This window comes from Staurois parvus, unplaced genomic scaffold, assembly GCF_062004578.1.
Source record: "Staurois parvus isolate SC_StPar_1 unplaced genomic scaffold, SC_StPar_1.0 ptg002113l, whole genome shotgun sequence".
NCBI lineage: Eukaryota > Metazoa > Chordata > Amphibia > Anura > Ranidae > Staurois > Staurois parvus.
The window spans coordinates 3,553,529-3,575,057 of record NW_028319909.1 but is presented as its reverse complement, the minus strand read 5'-3'; the positions used below and the strand labels follow the sequence as shown (position 1 = coordinate 3,575,057).

The 21,529-nt window shown below is 43.3% G+C and overlaps 1 protein-coding gene across 1 annotated transcript; it reads left to right on the top strand.

Annotated features, from left to right (window-relative positions):
* Positions 1-536: 536 nt before the first annotated feature.
* Positions 537-20,837, top strand: LOC149432733 (lens fiber membrane intrinsic protein-like). The gene is made up of 5 exons (XM_089664973.1): positions 537-695; positions 7,120-7,325; positions 9,806-9,955; positions 18,240-18,374; positions 19,104-20,837. Exons 2-5 carry the CDS (start codon positions 7,151-7,153, stop codon positions 19,163-19,165), a joined length of 522 nt encoding a protein of 173 aa, XP_089521099.1. The 5' UTR covers positions 537-695; positions 7,120-7,150; the 3' UTR covers positions 19,166-20,837.
* The last annotated feature ends 692 nt before the right edge of the window (positions 20,838-21,529 follow it).

Genomic DNA, 21,529 nt, shown 5'->3' with positions numbered 1-21,529 from the left:
TAGGCTCCTTTTAATATATTTACTTTTACATGATGTGAAAAGCTTTTTTTTTTTACTTTTAATAGGCTCCTTTTAATATATTTACTTTTACACGATGTGAAAAGCTTTTTTTTTTCTTTTAATAGGCTCCTTAATATGTTTACTTTTACATGATGTGAAAAGCTTTTTTTTTTTTCTTTTTCTTTTTTTTTTTAATAGGCTTCTTTTAATATGTTTACTTTTACATGATGTGAAAAGCTATTTTTTTTTTTTTTTTTTAACATGGTTTTATACTGTGAGATCTGTCAGCCCACATGCGTACTTAAGCTAAGCCCCCCTGTTTTATAGCCCGTTGGCAAGCAGGGGTTAAACTTGACTGCCATTGTTTCCTAGGGGCCAGTTCTCTGGAAAAAACTGTCAGTCTCATCACATCCATTCTCTGGTCCAGAGTGCCAGCTAAGCACATGCCTTTTATCAGGAACCCAACCAGCTCCCAGCTTGAGGGGATCTATTGACCCTTTTCTGCCAGCTTTGGGGTGGGCAGTATCCCGAGTTAAAAGAATTTTACCTGCGTCGACAGAAACCATCCAAAGTGACCACGAGCATCATGGGGTTTTTTTTGGACGGCAGCCTAGTCTGATCCTTTTCTGCGTTGTACTCCATCGGAGTGACATCTCTGTTCCCTCAGTCACCTCTTCTAAGGACACATCAAACAGGTAAGAATTTTTTTTTTCTAATGACCAAAGTTGCACACATTTACCATTTGCCTGATTTATCAGAAAAATTCTGTCTCTCTTTTTTTTTTTTTTTTTTCTACGATGTACTAAAATTCAGGAAAAAATGTAATTTATAACAAAAGAGATTGTGCTTTATTTGGTGGGGGAAAGCCTCCAAATAAACACATTTTCCCTTCCCCTGGTTTGTGAATAAAAAAATTTCGTCATTTAATTTTATTTTTTAATTTTTTTTTACGGCATATGGGAAAAAAACTAAAATGCAGGATAAATACATTTCTAACAGGAGTTCATGCATTTAAAAAAAAAATCAAGTTTCCAAATAAACATTTTTTAACTTACCGGAGTTAGAAATCTAAATAATCCTGTTAAAAAAAGTAGGGGAGACAATTTTTTTTTTCTAACAAGTTTGTGCATTTTTTTTTTAAATAAAGTTTCCAAATAAACACATTTTTATACTTGTCTGATTTGTTAGAGAAAAACATCTGTCTCCCCTCTTTCTTTTTTTTTATGGGAGAAAAACTAAAAGTCAGGAAAAATTTATTTTCTAATAAGAGATTATGCTTTCTTTTTGGGAAACAAAGTTTCCAAATGAATACATTTTATGCTCTCCTGATTTATGAAAACAATTCTGTCTCCCCTTCATTTTTTTTTTTTTTTTTTACTGCATACTGGAGAAAAACTAAAATACAGGATAAATCTCTAAGAATTTTTTGTGCAATTTTTTTTTTTTTTGGAAAATAAATTGCAGTTGTTCCTTGTAACGGTTGCTGGGGTTTGACCTAACGGCTGCGGTTAAAACCAGGGATGAGCAAATCGATTTTGCAAGCGTAATGAATTTGTTCATCTTTTTTTGGTCACTGCAATTTTTTTTTTCTCTTTGCATAAGCAGGTTCACGCAGATCAGAACTCATCTGTTGTGAATTGGTTTTACAAATCGAGGTAAAAAGGATTTGTATAATCATAAATCCCCAGCGCCAATGAAATGTGTACCAAATTAATACAATTTAAATTAAATGCTGCTGTACATAAGTACAATATACACCAAAAAAACATAAAAACATCATTAACAATGCAAATAAATATAAATCATATAAAAATTATATATATATATATACAAATAGTCCCACTCCAAAACTCGTGAAAAAATTGTGAAAAAAATAATAATTATTATATATATATATATATATATATATATATAATTTATATATTAAGTGCCAAAGGACAAAAATAAAAAAACAAAAAAGTCCTTGTTCCAAAGAAGTGTGCTTCCACCATAAATCAGTGCTTTAACCAATTAATGGTGGAAGCACACTTCTTTGGAACAAGGACTTCTTTTTGTTTTTTGATTTATTTCAGGTACTTTAGTGCCGTCAATTTACGCAGCGCTTTACATATTTTATTGTACATTCACATCAGTCCCTAACCCTCAAGGGGCGTACAATCTAAGGTCCCTAACTCACATTCATACATACACATATTAGGGCCAATTTAGACAGGATCCAATTAACCTACCAGCATGTCTTTGGAGTGTGGGAGGAAATCGGAGCACCCGGAGGAAACCCACGCAAGCACAGGGAGAACATGCAAACTCCATGCAGGAGGCACCATGGTCGGGAATCAAACCCATGACCCATTTACTGCAAGGCAGATGTGCTAACCACTAAATATATATGTATGTATGTGTATAATATATATATATATATAATTTTTTTTTTTTTTTTAGATGTTTCATATTTAATTATTTGTGGTGTTTATGATGTTTTTTATAAAAAAGATTTGTAAGTGGCTTGAATCTTTACAACTCATATCGAAATATGAATAGAAATATTAAAAAATATATAAATAATACATTTGTATTAATGTAAAAAAAAGGAGACTGAATAAATTAGCCTATTCTTTTTTTTTTTTTTTTTTTTTTTTTTGTTTTCGAAAAAAAAAATAAACTTTTGCTGTATATCTGGACCACAAACCTGTCAGTTATTCTGCAATAATTAGGTGTGCCCCCACTTACGTGGACACTTCATGCAAGTGTGTACTAAAAATTACAGCGACTGCACAAATTAAATTTAATAGCCCCCCCGGCAAATCAGTATTTAGGGGTAACATTTTTGTAACATTTATTAAGTACCCTTTTAAAATTATTTTTTTCAATTGTTTAGCTGCTTTTTTTAAAAAAAAAATAATAAAATCACGCGTGTTGTTGTTGATATTCTAGTATCACAATATTGGCAGCAGATTATGTAAACACCATTCCAAACGGGTTCAAATTTTGATATACAAATGTGTAGAGATCGTTCACTTAGTTTAGTTTTCAATGGTCAATCATCCAATCGGGTACAAGTAATTTTTTTTTTTTCCCTTGTACATGATTATTCAAAGTATCCACAGCTTTATCTTTTTACTAACTAATTGTACAGTGGAGGCAGGGGTGGACTGACAACTCATGGGGCCCCCGGGCAATAGGGGATCATGGGGCCCCTGTGTCCTTGCCCAAACTCAAAAAAGCCTATGAAAAAGGTACCAGGGGCATCTCATGGGGCCCCCTACTGACCCTGGGCCCTCCGGCTGTGCCCGAGTTTCCAAATGGTCAGTCCGCACCTGGGGAGGGAGCATTTTTAAAATGGTCAGTCCGCCGCTGAGTGGAGGTGACTGAATAGAGTCCGTTTTTACCCAACAAAGTTGATAAGGTGAAGCTGTGTTCACTTTGAACAGCCAATCATGTGCTAGGGAAATAAAAAAGTAAGACTGGAGGATTCAAGATGATCAATGTGAACACAGCTTCATTTTATTCATTAAGCTGAGTAAACATTCACTTTCCTAGGTTGAAAGATTGTACACTTTGAGTAAATGACCTCCCCCCCACTCCATGGACCAAATAGGTCCTGTTTTCGTATCCACAGCCTGGGTTCAAAGACAGAATCTGTGATTGAATGATTCTAATTTGCACTGCACATTTTTGCAACATGCAATATAAATTTAAAGGGCTGGGATAGCCAAAAATTTTTAGCTAGTTGGGTTTGCTCAGTTGCCCTCATATTTTTTTTCGTTCTCCAAAGCTAGTTATATTTTCAAGTGAACATTCAGTGACTTTGAAAATTCGCTTTTAGCATTCCATTGAATGTAATTTCTCAAACGAAAACAAATTAGTTCATTCGGTAAATGTTTTCTATCCTGCTCCTTCTAAATTCTTCCATCACTAGGGTCAAAAAACAATTTGTAGAAAACCAAATGACTATTCCTAGAATGGAACATTTTGTACAAAGTTCTAGGTTACGGCCATCCTGAAGTGTTCGTTCACCTTGTTCAGAATAAATAATACAAACCCCCTGGTCCCATTTGTACCTACCTCTGGAGATGCTGAGATGTCAGAGCTCACCTAGGCAGTCCAAAGGTCTGGGGATTTGAAATCCCCGCTCTGCTCCCTCTATCAGTGCTTCTAGGATGGACCAGGCGGATTGTAATTGGTCTGACCAATCAAAATCCATTTGGATTTTTTCAGCTCTGAGGAAGAAGGGATCCCCTTTGAAACGCGTCAGTGGAACTTTGTGCTTGTTTTTACTTCTTTGTGAGTATAGATCTCATTTTAATAAAATCAGTTTATTGAGGTAATGCAAAAGGTTGGACAATCTTGAGGCACCCCTGAAGAAACCTCAAGGCACCCCTGAAGAAACCTCAAGGAACCCCAGGGTGCCTGGGCACCCTGGTTGAGAAAGGCTGCTTTAAACCCACAGATACTGCTCTTTGCTGGCTCCCGGGTATAAAGGAGCACGTGACCTTCTCCCCCTACTCTGTGCTCATGATGGCACATAGCTTCAGCAGATGACCACAGCATCGAAAAAGTGCCCCAAAAGTATCTCTGAGTGGAGTGCTCTAGCGTGAGACCCTGAATAGGTTTTGGAAAGGAGCCACCAATAAGAAGTGTAATATTACAGAATGTTGAACCTATTTCTAAGGCTCAATGGCCCGGGGAAGGGTGCTCATTGGACAGGGTTACACTAAGGTTACCCTAATCCAAATACAGAAAAAGAAAGATGGCGTGAAGATAGGAAAACACTGATGTATGGGGTTTGGATTCTGTATCACTCAATTAAAATTCATATAAATTCAGTTTGTTAGTTGTGCTATTCGATTCCCTACATATAGGCCCTGATGAGGGAGTGTTCAGACCTCCGAAATTTGTCGGCTTTTTTTTCCAATTATTTGATGAATGAATAAAATTTCCTTGGACTCGTTTTGTGGTTTGGTGCTCTTCAAGCTATCTTTCTTTTTTTCGCAAGAGACCCCTCACTTTGTCCTCAGTGGGCAATATTACAAATTGTCTTTAAGTCATGACACTCCATGATGAAAATTTTGGAAACTCAGTGGAAAGCTTCACTAGGTGAAGTGAAATCCCACTTTTAACAGTCGTCTCCAGAGCAAGGATCACCAATGGAGATCCTTGTTATCCAATGGAGATCTTAGAGATCCAGTTGGAGTTCCTGTGGCATCTATAAAATGTTGGGTTTCCCCTCGCTTTCTGTCTTAATGACATTGACTGCAAGGACAAAAAAGTAGGTGGAATCACCCCGGTAGGGACAGAGAAGTAACGGTAAAACCATAGGAGAGGTCCCGTACAGCGATCGGTGCCGCGCGCTCCCAGGAAGTGCGCACAGGCAATGGATGCAGGGGGACGTGTAGAAACGTCCTTCTGCATTGGCAGCGCTCCCAACCGACAGTTTATCGACATGGGCCGAACGGGAAGTGGTTAATAACATAATGAATGCCGATGCGGGAGGACGTTTCTAAATGTCCCCCCACATCCATTGCCTGTGCCACTTCCTGGGAGCGTGCGGCACCGATCGCTGTACGGGACCTCTGTGTGAAGCCTTGATTCATGTGATCACTGATTGGCCAATCAATGATCACATGAATAGTAGTAAACAAGATGTCACTTCCTGACATTGCTTACTACTTGTGAAATCTGTGAATGATCACAGAGATCACATGGTACAGGGCCATTCACAACAGCCTTGTACCATGTGACAAGCTGTGACCAATCACAACTCTCACAATATTTCTCAATGGCTGCAAGGAATGCAGCCAGAGAGAAGGAGAAATGATTGCTTTTACAGCCTTCATCACCCCCCACAAGTAGTACAGTGTCACTATGGTGACACTATTGCTAGGGTGACCATATGTTTAAAAAAAACAAAACAAACAAATAATAATATAAAAAGATAAAATAAAAATGTAAAATAAAATGTTTAAAAATTATAAAATTTTGGTTATAAACTAATTTGGGTTATTTTTTTTTTACTAAAAAGATAGATTAATACATTTTGGCCAAGATTTATGAAGAAAGATTATTTATTTGCAAAATTTTTTTTTTTTTTTACAAACTTTTTGGACTTTTTCATTTATAGAGCAAAAAAATAAAAATCTCAGGTGAATAAATACCACCAAAATAAAGTTTTATCTGTCTCAAAAAAATGCTAACAAATTCATATGGGTACAGTGTTGCATGACCGCGCAATTGTCATTCAAAGTGTGAAAGCTGAAAATTGGCCTGGAAGGGGGTGAAAGTGTCCGGACTGGAAGGGGGTGAAAGTGTCCGGACTGGAAGGGGGTGAAAGTGTCCGGACTGGAAGGGGAGGAAAGTGTCCGGACTGGAAGGGGGGAAAGTGTCCGGACTGGAAGGGGAGGAAAGTGTCCGGACTGGAAGGGGGGAAAGTGTCCGGACTGGAAGGGGGGAAAGTGTCCGGACTGGAAGGGGGTGAAAGTGTCCGGACTGGAAGTGGTTAACCGTTGCGCACTCTTTCTCTCTGGCTATATAGCTGGTTGACTGATGCCACCGGCCCATATAATGATATTAATGATTCCATTTTTTGGGTAAGAAACAAAAAGTCACAAACATGACCATCCTGGCAGAGTATAAAGTTGCTGGTCTGTCATTCCTGCTACTTTTGCATTTCTCATGTCATCCCCTGTTTTTGTAAAGATGGACCTAGAGGAGACATGCCAAGGATTGCTCCTCATGGCAAGGATTGCTCCTCATGCCAAGGATTGCTCCTCATGCCAAGGATTGCTCCTCACGCCAAGGGTTGCTCCTCACACCAAGGGTTACTCCTCACACCAAGGGTTACTCCTCACGCCAATGGTTACTCCTCACGCCAAGGGTTACTGCTCACGCCAAGGGTTACTGCTCACGCCAAGGGTTACTGCTCACGCCAATGGTTACTCCTCACGCCAAGGGTTACTCCTCACGCCATGGCTTGCTCCTCACGCCAAGGGTTGCTCCTCATGCCAAGGATTGCTCCTCTTTCAGTCCATCTATCCATACCGTTGTTGTATAACATATTTGTTTGACTGATACAAACCGTCTGTAACAAAGTACTTACCCTATCCTGTCTTATCTCTCCTGTAGACGTTGTGTCTAGCTCCACCACACCATCAGGATGTACAGTTTTATGGGTGGAGGCCTCTTCTGTGCCTGTGTGGGCAACATACTTCTAGTGGTCTCCACAGCCACTGACTACTGGATGCAATACCGCCTATCTGGAGCCTTTGCTCACCAGGGCCTCTGGAGATACTGCGTGACTGGAAAATGTTACATGCAGATAGAGAGTATCGGTAGGTACTTAAAGGATGATTCAACCAGGAAACCTGTGCTGAGACCTTCAACGATCTTTCTTTCTAAAAATGCTGTTTGCTTAGTTTTCCTGCTCAGTTAATGATGGCAAGACCACTGACCTAGAACAAGCCTTCATAGCCAAGAGTGCTTTACCTGTTGTTACTTGTACCCTCAAGTCAGGTTGGCCATCAAGGACCTTGCTATCTCATGACAAGCCTGAAGACTCCTGGTTTAGCAGGATCTATTTGGGTTGGGCAGGATGCCCCAATTAGATGTTTTGCAAAGTGGTCTGTCTGCAATTCAGTTGGGTTAATTGAGAACTATCGGGCAAAGACAGAGGTAGTCTTGAGGCCGGTCTTCGGGCAGTAAGAAGGTTAAAGTGACCTGCCATAAATGCCTCTTGAAGGACCAGCTTGAGTAAAATGAAGGTAGCCATAGGTGTCTAAATGTACTTCCCGCTGTCTTACCGGAATCCCAAAATCCAGAGACATTCTAATGTGCAATAATGAACTTTAAAAAGGCAAGTCTAGTGCTAGCCCACTTTTTCCGGCCTCCTGCACCTCACTGTTGGTCTCTAAACATGAAAGGTAGCCTCAATGGCCAATAGTGACACGCAAGAGAGAAAAAAGTGATTCATTCATGCTTTCTGATAACCACAGATGTCTGGCCCATGGCACATATACTGATAGTGCTCTTTTTCAAAAGGTTCTTTGTGCCACCGATTTTACATGGCTGGAACCCAGATTTGTAGATTATTCTGCGATCTTCCCCTACAAACTCAAACTGTAAATTTAGCCAACATTTAATAAGGATTATATTGGTCAGTTCTCCAACGGACATAACTGAGGGTCCCATAAACATTGCCATCAAATTGAGGGTTCTTTCAATCTTAGAAAAATTCTAGATCTGATTAGGATGGAAGTCTGTTGGAGAACTGACCAATATACAGGTGTACCTCGGTTTACGAATGAAAATCCATTGAAAATAATGGCTCGGTTTACACATTTTTTCCACAATATGAACGGATGAATTGTTTTTCAACCCATTTACACATTTTTTTTTTTAATCATGTCCATGTACAGTATTAATGCCTTTTAAAGTGCACTTAATAAAGAGTTTTGAACGGATACATTTTTTTTTTAACTTTTTCCTGACCTCCGGAATGGATTAATTGGTTTTCAGTACATTTACAAATTAATTTTTAATCATGTCCCTGTATAGTATTTATGCCTTTAAAGTGAACTTCATAAAGAGTTTTGAACAGATAAAATTTTTTATTACTTTTTTCTGACCTCCGGAACGGAATACTGTAATTGGTTTTCAATACATTTACACATTTTTTTTTAATCATGTCCCTGTACAGTATTTATGCCTTTAAAGTGAACTTAATAAAGAGTTTTGAACAGTAAAATTTTTTTTACTTTTTCCTGACCTCCGGAACAGAATAATTGGTTTTCAGTGCATTTAGGAATTCATTTTTAATCATGTCCCTGTACAGTATTTATGCCTTTAAAGTGCACTTTATAAAAAGTTTTGAACAGATAACATTTGTTTTTACTTTTTTCTGACCTCCGGAACAGATTAATTGGTTTTCAATGCATTTAGGAATTCATTTTTAATCATGTCCCTGTACAGTATTTATGCCTTTAAAGTGCACTTTATAAAGAGTTTTGAACAGATAAATTTTTTTTTACTTTTTTCTGACCTCCGTAACGGAATACTGTATTTGGTTTTCAATACATTTACACATTTTTTTTAATCATGTCCCTGTTCAGTATTTATGCCTTTAAAGTGAACTTAATAAAGAGATTTGAACAGACACATTTTTTTTTTTTTTACTTTTTCCTGGCCTTCGGAATGGATTAATTAGTTTTCAATGCCTTTTAGAATTAATTTTTAATCATGTCCCTGTACAGTGTTTATGCCTTTAAAGTGCACTTTATAAAGAGTTTTGAACAGAGTTTTTTTTTCACTTTTTCCTGACCTGAACGGATTCATTGGTTTTCAATGCATTTACAAATTATGTCCCTGTACAGTATTTATGCCTTTTAAAGTGCACTTTATAAAGCGTTTTGACCAAAAAAAATGGCTTTTTTTTTTCTTTTTTCTGACCTCTGGCGAATTTCTCGCTATACGAAAAGTCCCACAGAACGAATTAAATTGGTAAACTGAGGTACGCCTGTACTCCTATCTTCCATAACAACCAGTTGCAACCTCCATTGTACAGTCCGAAAGATTTTATTCTTCTGCACATTGCAGTGTCCAGCCCAGACATCACATGACTGACTCTTAGCCATTGGTGGGATAGGCCGATCTTCCTATGTAAAGCAATCTTTTCCCTGCTGCATCAGTTCCTGACGAATTTCCTGAGCACTCTGAATTGTCCTTGGTTGAAATTTTTGAGATGTTATTTATTCGTCCTAGAAATCTGCTCCACGATGTTGATTTTTTATTTTGGTGAATTTTTGTTCTCTTCCAGCTTATTGGAACGCCACACGGGCCTTTATGATCCTGTCCACCTTGTCTTGCTTTGCTGGCATCATCGCCGGGATCTTGTCCTTCGCCCACTTTTCCACTTTCCAGAGGTTTAATCGATCCTTTGCTGCAGGCATCATGTTCTTCATCTCCAGTAAGTGTTATCCTTACAATAGATGCTGCTTCTCATTCCAAAATTAAGAGAGGAATTGTTCAGTAAAGCAGGCCATACATGGGTCTAATTCCGAATGATTTTTTGATCGAAAATCAAAAACATTGTTCGTTCTGTAATCCGATGGTGCCAATGATTTTGAAATCGGTCGTTTTTCACGATTCTTCCAACATGCTTGATAAACGAAATGGGGAGGAACTACGAAAATTGGCCGGTACCATTGTCCCACTTACAGAGGGAAAATCGGCCGATTATTCCTAGGTCCGATTTTCGAATGAAAAATCGTTTGGAAATCAACCCATGTATGGCTGGCTTAAGTGTAGGTCCGTGCTGGATGTAGAAAACAAAGTCTGGGCTAGCTCAATGCAAAACTCAATCAACATGGAAGTGGTTACTAGGTTGTTCATCCTGGGGGTCAAGGTAAAGGCTGAATGTCCATGAGTCTGTTTAAGCTTTCCTGATTAGGGCAGGTGTGCACTGCAGAAACCTGTGTTTCAGCGTCGAGTAATATTCACAAGAGGATGAATGTTCAAAAGGTTGTTATAATAGGATAGGAGCAGGGGAGACCAGATATAGTGAATGCAGGGCCTGGGGAGACCAGATATAGTGAATGCAGGGTTCAGGGAGACCAGATATAGTGAATGCAGGGTCAGGGGAGACCAGATATAGTGAATGCAGGGTCAGGGGAGAGCGGATATAGTGAATGCAGGGTCCGGGGAGACCAGATATAGTGAATGCAGGGTCCGGAGAGAGCGGATATAGTGAATGCAGGGTCCGGGGAGAGCGGATATAGTGAATGCAGGGTCCGGGGAGACCGGATATGGTGAATGCAGGGTCCGGGGAGACCGGATATGGTGAATGCAGGGTCCGGGGAGGCCAGATATGGTGAATGCAGGGTCAGGGGAGGCCAGATATAGTGAATGTAGGGTCCGGGGAGACCAGATATAGTGAATGCAGGGTCCGGGGAGACCGGATATAGTGAATGCGGGGTCCGGGGAGACCGGATATAGTGAATGCGGGGTCCGGGGAGACCGGATATAGTGAATGCGGGGTCCGGGGAGAGTGGATATAGCGAATGCAGGGTCCAGGGAGAGCGGATATAGTGAATGCAGGGTCCGGGGAGAGCGGATATAGTGAATGCAGGGTCCGGGGAGACCGGATATGGTGAATGCAGGTTCCGGGGAGACCGGATATGGTGAATGCAGGTTCCGGGGAGGCCAGATATGGTGAATGCAGGGTCAGGGGAGGCCAGATATGGTGAATGCAGGGTCCGGGGAGGCCAGATATAGTGAATGCAGGGTCCGGGGAGACCAGATATAGTGAATGCGGGGTCCGGGGAGACCGGATATAGTGAATGCGGGGTCTGGGGAGACCGGATATAGTGAATGCGGGGTCCGGAGAGACCGGATATAGTGAATGCGGGGTCCGGGGAGACCGGATATAGTGAATGCGGGGTCCGGGGAGAGCGGATATAGTGAGTGCAGGGTCCGGGGAGAGCGGATATAGTGAGTGCAGGGTCCGGGGAGAGCGGATATAGTGAATGCAGGGTCTGGAGAGAGCGGCTATAGTGAATGCAGGGTCCGGGGAGACCGGCTATAGTGAATGCAGGGTCCGGGGAGAGCAACTATAGTGAATGCTGGGTCCGGGGAGACAAGATATAGTGAATGCGGGGTCCGGGGAGACCGGATATAGTGAATGCGGGGTCCGGGGAGAGCGGATATAGTGAGTGCAGGGTCCGGGGAGAGCGGATATAGTGAATGCAGGGTCTGGAGAGAGCGGCTATAGTGAATGCAGGGTCCGGGGAGACCGGCTATAGTGAATGCAGGGTCCGGGGAGACCGGCTATAGTGAATGCAGGGTCCGGGGAGAGCAGCTATAGTGAATGCTGGGTCCGGGGAGACAAGATATAGTGAATGCAGGGTCCGGGGAGACCGGATATAGTGAATGCGGGGTCCGGGGAGAGCGGATATAGTGAGTGCGGGGTCCAGGGAGAGCAGATATAGTGAATGCAGGGTCCGGGGAGACCAGATATAGGGAATGCAGGGTCCGGAGAAACCAGATATAGGGAATGCAGGGTCCGGGGAGACCAGATATTGTGAATGCAGGGTCCGTGGAGACCGGATATAGTGAATGCAGGGTCCGTGGAGACTGGATATAGTGAATGCAGGGTCCGGGGAGACCAGATATAGTGAATGCGGGGTCCAGGGAGACCAGATATAGTGAATGCGGGGTCCAGGGAGACCAGATATAGTGAATGCAGGGTCCGGGGAGACCAGATATAGGGAATGCAGGGTCATGGGAGTCCAGATATAGTGAATGCAGGATCCTGGGAGACCAGCTATAGTGAATGCGGGGTTTGGGGAGACCAGCTATAGTGAATGCAGGGTCCAGGGAGACCAGATATAGTGAATGCAGGATCCGAGGAGACCAGATATAGTGAATGCAGGGTCCGGGGTTTAGGAAACACTTTAAATATAAATATAGTATATACTGTATGTAACATTTTTATTATAATATTTTTTCAGGTAAATTAGGGAAAGATAAAGGCTGAATGTCCATGAGTCTGGTTAAGCTTTCCTGATTAGGACAGGTGTGCACTGCAGAAACCTACGTTGCAGCATCGAGTAATATTCACAAGAGGAGGAATGTTCAAAGCTTGCTGTCATAGGATAGGAGCAGAGTGGGTCGGCATGCCATGGTGAACTTTTAGAAGAACAGTAAAAGCAAGATCAGAGAGGCACACTGAAGAGGCATTTGTGGCCATCCCAGATAATAACCGGCACCTTGAGCTGTATGAACTTTTGAAAGTTGCAGACAGCTGACAGGTTCACTTTGGGATGGAATCTGCATTCTCCTAACGCTTTGTGAACTTTCCATAATCGCACTAATCTGAGTGGCTGATTGACTAAAGCGGCGGCCAAAAAATGAGACATAAAAGAGATGTAAAAAGACCTTCCTGACAGATATAAAAATGTATTGGACAGCGCGGCGCGTGAAGTAATGTCATGTCTGTTCGGGGGAAATAGATGTCTGCCGGTGACACCGCTTGTCTCCCGAGATTAATGTGACATTAAACTGCGCAACAGCCGAGAGCCGTGACACCGACACCATTTATTTCTGCGAGTGACAGACTCCTACAAATGATATTTTGTCATTATTTCACTGAAATGTCAGACGTAATTTCTACCCTTAAAGTGCTCGTCGTGAACTGCTGAGTGCATTAAGAAGTCCTATATCTTCCCTGGGACCACTCCGAACCTCATGGGAAGGACTTTACTAATCCACCATTAACCACTTCCAGTCCGGACACTTCCCCCCCTTCCAGTCCGGACACTTTCCCCCCCTTCCTGTCCGGACACTTTCCCCCCCTTCCAGTCCGGACACTTTCACCCCTTCCAGTCCGGACACTTTCACCCCCTTCCAGTCCGGACACTTTCACCCCCTTCCAGTCCGGACACTTTCACCCCTTCCAGTCCGGACACTTTCACCCCCTTCCAGTCCGGACACTTTCACCCCTTCCAGTCCGGACACTTTCACCCCTTCCAGTCCAGACACTGTCACCCCCTTCCTGCCCAAGACAATTTTCAGCTTTTAGCACCATCGCACTTTGAATGACAACACTGTACCCGTATGAATTTTTTAGCATTTTTTTGAGACAGATAAAACTTTTTGGTGGAATTTATTCGCCACTGGGATTTTATTTTTTTTTTTGCTATATAAATGAAAAAGTCCAAAAATTTAGAAAAAAAGTGTTTTTCTTATAAAATTTTGCAAATAAATAATCTTTCTTCATAAATCTTGGCCAAAATTTATTCAGTTATCTTTTTAGTAAAAAAAAATAACCCACATTTGTTTATAACCAAAAATTATAATGTTTTTTTTTACATTTTTTTTCCATTTTTATTTTTTTTTATATATTTTTTTTACATACTGTCACCCTAGCAGTACAGTGTCACCATGTAACCAAATTGTATTTATCTATCTTTTTAGTAAAAAAAAGAAAAAGTAACCCAAATGAGTTTATAACCAAAAATGATAATTTTTCAAATGTTTTTTTTACATTTTTTTTATATTATTATTTATTTATGTATTTATTTTACATACAGTCAACCTAGCAGTACAGTGACACTGTACTACTTGTGGGAGGTGATGAAGATTTTTTTTTTTTTTTTTACACTGATTTCTTTTACACCCATAAAGGCTGTAAAAGCAATCATTTCTCCTTCTCTCTGGCTGCATTCTTGCAGCCATTGAGAAATACTGTGTGAGCTGTGATTGGTCACAGCTTGTCACATGGTACAAGGCTGTTGTGAATAGCCCAGTACCATGTGACCTCTGTGATCATTCATAGATTTCACACGTAGTAAGCAATGATGTCAGAAGTGACATTTTGTTTACTACTCTTCATGTGATCACTGATTGGCCAATCAGCGATCACATGATCGGGACCTCACACAGAGGTCCCATACGAGGATCGGTGTTCCATTGTGTCCGGAGGATATAGCGGGTGCCGGATCGCGGTGCTGCACGCTCCCAGGGAGCGCGCACAAGCAGGGAGCGGGGAGGACTTTATAAACGGCCACCAAACCCTGCACTGCCACTGTCCGGCCGTTTATATACAACGGCCAGACAGGAAGGGGTTAAAATGTTACTAAACCCACAACAGTAACATCAGTCTGTATATACAGTAAAGCATGCTTGTTATACTCACTGTGGAGCCTAAGGGGTTAATCCCCTGCATTGTGTTGAGAAGGCCGTTTGATCCTGATTGCTCTGTTCCTCCCCTTGTTTAAGCGACCACCTTTTGCCCTCTGATAAGACAGACTGAACGACAGGCATTTTGCACATGCTCAATTCAGTGTGTATTGCTAGAGACTTTTTTTCTTGGGAGAGTGCATGTGATCAGCACAGGGCCAATTGGCCCTGTCCAATCAGAACTCAGGGGTTCTGCATCCTCCTAGAGCAGATTGAAAACTCCTATAAGCTTTAACCAGTGCTCTGCTGGACACTGATAGAAGTCACAAGACTGCTTTATACTGCTGATGAGAAAAGGCATTTAGCAGTTTAGATTTGCTAAAATAATTGCATTTCCATGTTCTGTGTACTGTGAGAGACCAGATATAGGGAATGCAGGGTCCGGGGAGACCCGATATAGTGAATGCAGGGTCCGGGGAGACCAGATATAGTGAATGCAGGGTCCGGGGAGACCAGATATAGTGAATGCAGGGTCCGGGGAGACCAAATATAGTGAATACAGGGTCCGGGGAGACCGGATATAGTGAATGCAGGGTCCGGTGAGAGCGGATATAGTGAATGCGGGGTCTGGGGAGACCAGATATAGTGAATGCAGGGTCCGGTGAGAGCGGATATAGTGAATGCGGGGTCCGGGGAGACCAGATATAGTGAATGTAGGGTCCGGGGAGACCGGATATAGTGAATGCAGGGTCTGGGGAGACCAGATATAGTGAATACAGGATCTGCGTAGACCGGATATAGTGAATGCAGGGGCCGGGGATACCAGATATAGTGAATGCGGGGTCCGGGGAGACCAGATATAGTGAATGCAGGGTCCGGGGAGAGCGGATATAGTGAATGCGGGGTCCGGGGAGAGCGGATATAGTGAATGCGGGGTCCGGGGAGAGCGGTATAGTGAATGTGGGGTCCGGGGAGAGCGGTATAGTGAATGCAGGGTCCGGGGAGAGCGGATATAGTGAATGCAGGGTCCGGGGAGACCGGATATAGTGAATGCAGGGTCCGGGGAGATCAGATATAGTGAATGCTGTGTCTGGGGAGACCGGATATAGTGAATGCGGGGTCCGGGGAGACCAGATATAGTGAATGCAGGGTCCGGGGAGACCAGATATAGTGAATACAGGGTCCGGGGAGACCAGATATAGTGAATACAGGGTCCGGGGAGAGCGGATATAGTGAATGCGGGGTTCGGGGAGACCAGATATAGTGAATACAGGATCTGCGTAGACCGGATATAGTGAATGCAGGGGCCGGGGATACCAGATATAGTGAATGCGGGGTCCGGGGAGACCAGATATAGTGAATGCAGGGTCCGGGGAGACCGGATATAGTGAATGCAGGGTCCGGGGAGACCAGATTTAGTGAATGCAGGGTCCGGGGAGACCAGATATAGTGAATACAGGGTCCGGGGAGACCGGATATAGTGAATGCAGGGTCCGGTGAGACCAGATATAGTGAATGCAGGGTCCGGGGAGACCAGATATAGTGAATGTAGGGTCCGGGGAGACCGGATATAGTGAATGCATGGTCTGGGGAGACCAGATATAGTGAATACAGGATCTGCGTAGACCGGATATAGTGAATGCAGGGGCCGGGGATACCAGATATAGTGAATGCGGGGTCCGGGGAGACCAGATATAGTGAATGCAGGGTCCGGGGAGAGCGGATATAGTGAATGCGGGGTCCGGGGAGAGCGGATATAGTGAATGCGGGGTCCGGGGAGAGCGGTATAGTGAATGCGGGGTTCGGGGAGAGCGGATATAGTGAATGCAGGGTCTGGGGAGACCAGATATAGTGAATGCAGGGTCCGGGGAGATCAGATATAGTGAATGCTGTGTCTGGGGAGACCGGATATAGTTAATGCAGGGTCCGGGGAGACCAGATATAGTGAATACAGGGTCCGGGGAGACCGGATATAGTGAATGCAGGGTTCGGGGAGAGCGGATATAGTGAATGCGGGGTTCGGGGAGACCAGATATAGTGAATACAGGATCTGCGTAGACCGGATATAGTGAATGCAGGGGCCGGGGATACCAGATATAGTGAATGCGGGGTCCAGGGAGACCAGATATAGTGAATGCAGGGTCCGGGGAGACCGGATATAGTGAATGCAGGGTCTGGGGAGACCGAATATAGTGAATGCAGGGTCTGGGGAGACCAGATATAGTGAATGCAGGGTCCTGGGAGACCAAATATAGTAAATGCTGGGTCCGGGGAGAGCGGATATAGTGAATGCAGGGTCTGGGTAGAGCGGATATGGTGAATGCAGGGTCTGGGGAGACCAGATATAGTGAATGCAGGGTCCGGGTAGAGCGGATATGGTGAATGCAGGGTCCAGGAGACCAGATATAGTGAATGCAGGGTCCGGGGAGACCAGATATAGTGAATGCAGGGTCCGGGGAGACCAGATATAGTGAATGCAGGGTCCGGGGAGACCAGATATAGTGAATGCAGGGTCCAGGGAGATCAGATACAGTGAATGCGGGGTCCAGGGTTTAGGAACACTATAAATATAAATATAGTATATACTGTATGTAACATTTTTATTATAATCATTTTTCAGCTAAATTAGGGAATGTAAAGGGCCTCTTTGCCCCCATTAGGTGCGGTGTAATGCGTTGCTGTATGCATGTCGATGTGCAGTAATGGCGCAAGATAATGTGCATTACGTTAAAGTGGTTGTAATCGCTTCCATATGCCCAGTGAAGTGATTGGCCTCAGGTGGTACCCAGAGATGAACCCACTCCTCCTACACAAGTTGTACCTGTTTATCTGCTGTATTCTCTTCTCTGCAGCTATCCAAAGTCCAGAATTTATAAAGCTTGTCCGAACTTTCAGCCTTTTGGAGAGTTGAAATTACACTCTGTAGAGCTCCGAGAGCTGAATGGAGGGAAGAGACACCCCACCCCTCTCCACACAGTTCTCAGAGACAGAACTGAGGCTGTCAATCACAGAATGTGTGCTGGAGCTCCCTCCCCTGTCACCTTTTTGCCTCTTGGTGTAAGGAAATGAGCAGAGGAATGAGGCAGCAGACAGAAATGACACTTAATGCTCTGGACTGAGACAAGTACATACTATAGAGGGATATGCTTTGTTCATATTTCATGTCTGAGGTTTACAACCACTTTAACACAGCCAATTTGTTTTGAGTGGGCCACCAATGCAGCACAATACACTAAACAATGGACCGAAGTCTTTTTCAGGAATGCATGACACCGCAGCACACACAAGGTTCCCCTCCGCTTGTTGCCATATGTTAAAATCTCACCAGCAGGGTTTACAGAAAGTAAGAAAACCCCAACAGAGTTCCTAAACTCACACTTCTGTACCAAAAGTAAATAAAAACATTGAAATATAAAAAAAAATTGTCTTTATACTTTAAGGGCTCATTTACACTTTTCAGACAGCTCCCGCATTTCATTCAGCACAGGTCCACTTTAATTCTTTGCACATTGTTGTTGTGAATACTTCCATATTCCTCATATACCGAGTCTCTTTGTTTTTACCCCCCGCAGCCCTCTTTGTTCTTCTGGCCATGGCCATCTACACCGGGGTAACCGTTAATTTCCTGGGCAAGAGGTTCGGTGATTGGCGCTTTTCCTGGTCCTACATCCTGGGCTGGGTGGCTCTGCTTATGACCTTCTTTGCAGGTAAGATTTGAAGTACATGATGGTATCTACCTACCTATCTACCTACCTACCTGTCCATCTCTCTCTCTCTCAAAAGGTGATATATATATATATATATATATATATATATATAAACTTGTACTCTGGGGACATATAAATCATTATCTATCTATCGCTATCTATCTATTGATCGATCTATCTTTATCTGTCCTATCCTCTCTCTCTCTCTCTCTCTCTGTTTCTTTCTCTCCCCCCCTCCTTCTCCCCTCTCCCTCTCCTCCTCTCTCTCCCCCCTTTCTCTCCTCCTCTCTCTCTCTCCTCCTCTCTCTCCCCTCTCTCTTTCCCCCCTCTCTCTTCCCTCCCCATTTCTCTCCCCCCTCCCTCCCTCCTCTCTCTCTCCCATCTATCTCTCTCTGCCCCCTCTCTCTTGCTCTCCCCCCCTCTCTCTCCCCTCCCCTCCCCCTCCCCCTCTCTCCTCCTCTCTCTTTCCTCCTCTCTCTCTCCTCCCCCTCTCCCCCCCTCTATCCCCTATCCCTCTCTCTCTCTCCCCCCTCTCTCTCCCCCCCCTCTCTCTCCCTCCTCTCTCTCTATCCCTTCTCCCCCCCCTCTCCCTCCTCTCGCTCTCTCCCTCCTCTCTCTCTGTCCCCTCTCTCTCTCCCCTCTCTCCCCCCCTCTCCCCCCCTCTCTCTCTCTTTATCTATCTCTATCTTTGTGATATCATAATTAACCCCTTTCTCTCCTTTTCCCCAGGGATATTCTACATGTGTGCCTATCGCATGCACGAGTGTCGGAGAGTAACTGGTCCTCGTTAAAGAGTGCGGAGACAACAGCAGTTATGAAAACAATATCTAGTACAATACCTCCTAAAAAACTTTTGTCTCTGAGTACTGGATATCAATGGATAAACGGATAACGACCATCGCGCTAAAGTAGATGCAGACAAGCCTATTCCGTAAGGCGAAGAGAAGAGCGCACTAACCCAAATCAACCAATTAGCATTCATCTTTCAGTGACCATGGGAAACTCAATCTGATTGGTTGTTGTGGATTAGCGCACCAAGATTTGTCCCTTGACTTGGACAAAACATGGGCGTGCCTTCTGTACAGACCAGTCCAATCTCAACTGTCAATATGGTTACAGTCCAGGAAGGGTTTCCTGGTCACAAAAGTTCACTGACGCGTTTCAACATTTTAAGAGGCCCACTTCACAAGGGCTAAAATACAAAACTAGGACTTGATTGTTATGTATCTGACGTATTTTAGCCCTCATGAAGGGTAGTGCTCAAACCCCTGAAACATGTTGGCATTCTAAAAAAAACTTCATAGATTGGCACTCTCTATTTTAAAATCTCTAAGATGTTCCACCAGGGGTCTTGCTATGGTAATGGTCCATTAAAGAACTGCCGATACCACATTTTTATTCCTCACGGGGATAGATACCCATACCAGGGTTCAACTCTCCTCCTCGTTGTTTTACAGTCATCACATAAAATGAGCCCTCAAAGAACATCTTGCACCCTTCTCCAGAGTTAACTTAGCCCAGGGGTGTCCAAACTATGGCCCTCCAGCTGTTGAAGTACTACAACTCCCATCATGCCTCTGCCTCAGGGTGTCTTGCCTTTGGATGTCAGTGTCTTACAAGGCCTCATGGGACTTGCAGTTCCTCAACACATGGAGGGCCAGAGTTTGGACACCCTTGACTTAGCCAGAAGCTGATCCAGCACCATGGATCACCCTTTCCAAGAGAAGCAAAATGTGGATGTCAATGTCTTGCAAGGCCTCATGGGACTTGCAGTTCCTCAACCCCTGGAGGGCCATAGTTTGGACACCCTTGACTTAGCCGGAAGCTGATCCAGCACCATGGATCACCTTTTCCAAGAGAAGCAAAATGTGGATGTCAGTGTCTTGCAAGGCCTCATGGGACTTGCAGTTCCTCAACCCCTGGAGGGCCAGAGTTTGGACACCCTTGACTTAGCCAGAAGCTGATCCAGCACCATGGATCACCCTTTCTAAGAGAAGCAAAACGTGGATGTCAGAGTCTTGAAGGCCTCATGGGACTTGCAGTTCCTCAACACCTGGAGGGCCATAGTTTGGACACCCTTGACTTAGCCAGAAGCTGATCCAGCACCATGGAACACCCTTTCCAAGAGAAGCAAAATGTAGGCTCCTGCCCCAACATTGTCGGCATTCAGGACATTCTTTTAAATGGAAGGTTAATTCTCGTTTTCATTTTTTTTCATCCCTCTTTGCTTACTTCAAACCCCGTAGGTGCAGCACTGTACTGGAAGGGATAAAATAACCAATGTTTTATCTCCAAGGGTGATAGAACAAAACTGAAATGAGCATGGTAAATTGAAAGTGTTGTGAAAGTTTGCAAAATTTAAATAAAAAAAAGTTTTAAAGGTTATTAAAAAAATATATATTTAATGAATTTTCATTGTTTTTATTCTTTTGAGGGTTTTAATAAAGACGAATGCAAATTTTACCCGTCTTTGATCTTGTGAATGACTTCCAAGTAATTTTAATAGAGTGAATAGAAGAATTGGTCTTGGCAGCAACAAGTAGATCGGCAATTCAATCCTTTATTGAGATTTAGAAGGGAAGTATTGGGAACGCTCAAATCTACTGGTGACTAATTATAGAGAAACGTAGGTTTGAAAAACCTTTCTCCCCTATAGGGATTGGATATGATGGCTAAACTCATAACTGGACTCCCATTCAGTTCATGGGAACTAGGCCATATGGCCAGAAGACCTGGTTCACAATGGTCATTCCAAATCATGTTCTGTAGGATTGAGGTCTAGGCTCTAAGCTTTTTGGATATCCTATTATAAAACCACAGCTATGAATATAGAGTTGCCTCCATTGGAGCAATAACATCCTCCCCTCTTCTGGGAGGGCATTCCACAAGATTTTGGAGGGTGTCTGTGGGAACTTTTGTCCAGTTGTGATGTCAGGCACTAATGTTGGATGAGAAGGCTTACGATCAGGTCAGAAGTCCTGGTCCACAATGGTCATTCCAAGTCATCCCAAAGGTGTTTGGTAGAGTTGAGGTCAGGGTTCTGCTCAGGCCATAGAGTTCTTCTATGCCAAACCAGTTAAACCATGTCTTTATGGAGCTGGCTTTATACATGGGTCACAGTCATAATGAAACAGAATAGGGTCTTCCCAAAACTG

What these genes read in the sequence shown, in the direction of transcription:
- LOC149432733 (XM_089664973.1), top strand. Translation starts at nt 7,151, where the DNA reads ATGTACAGTTTTATGGGTGGAGGCCTCTTCTGTGCCTGTGTGGGCAAC. An exon ending in CATGCAGATAGAGAGTATCG is followed by an intron (nt 7,326 to 9,805) that starts GTAGGTACTTAA and finishes GTTCTCTTCCAG; the next exon opens with CTTATTGGAACGCCACACGG. An exon ending in CATCATGTTCTTCATCTCCA is followed by an intron (nt 9,956 to 18,239) that starts GTAAGTGTTATC and finishes TACCCCCCGCAG; the next exon opens with CCCTCTTTGTTCTTCTGGCC.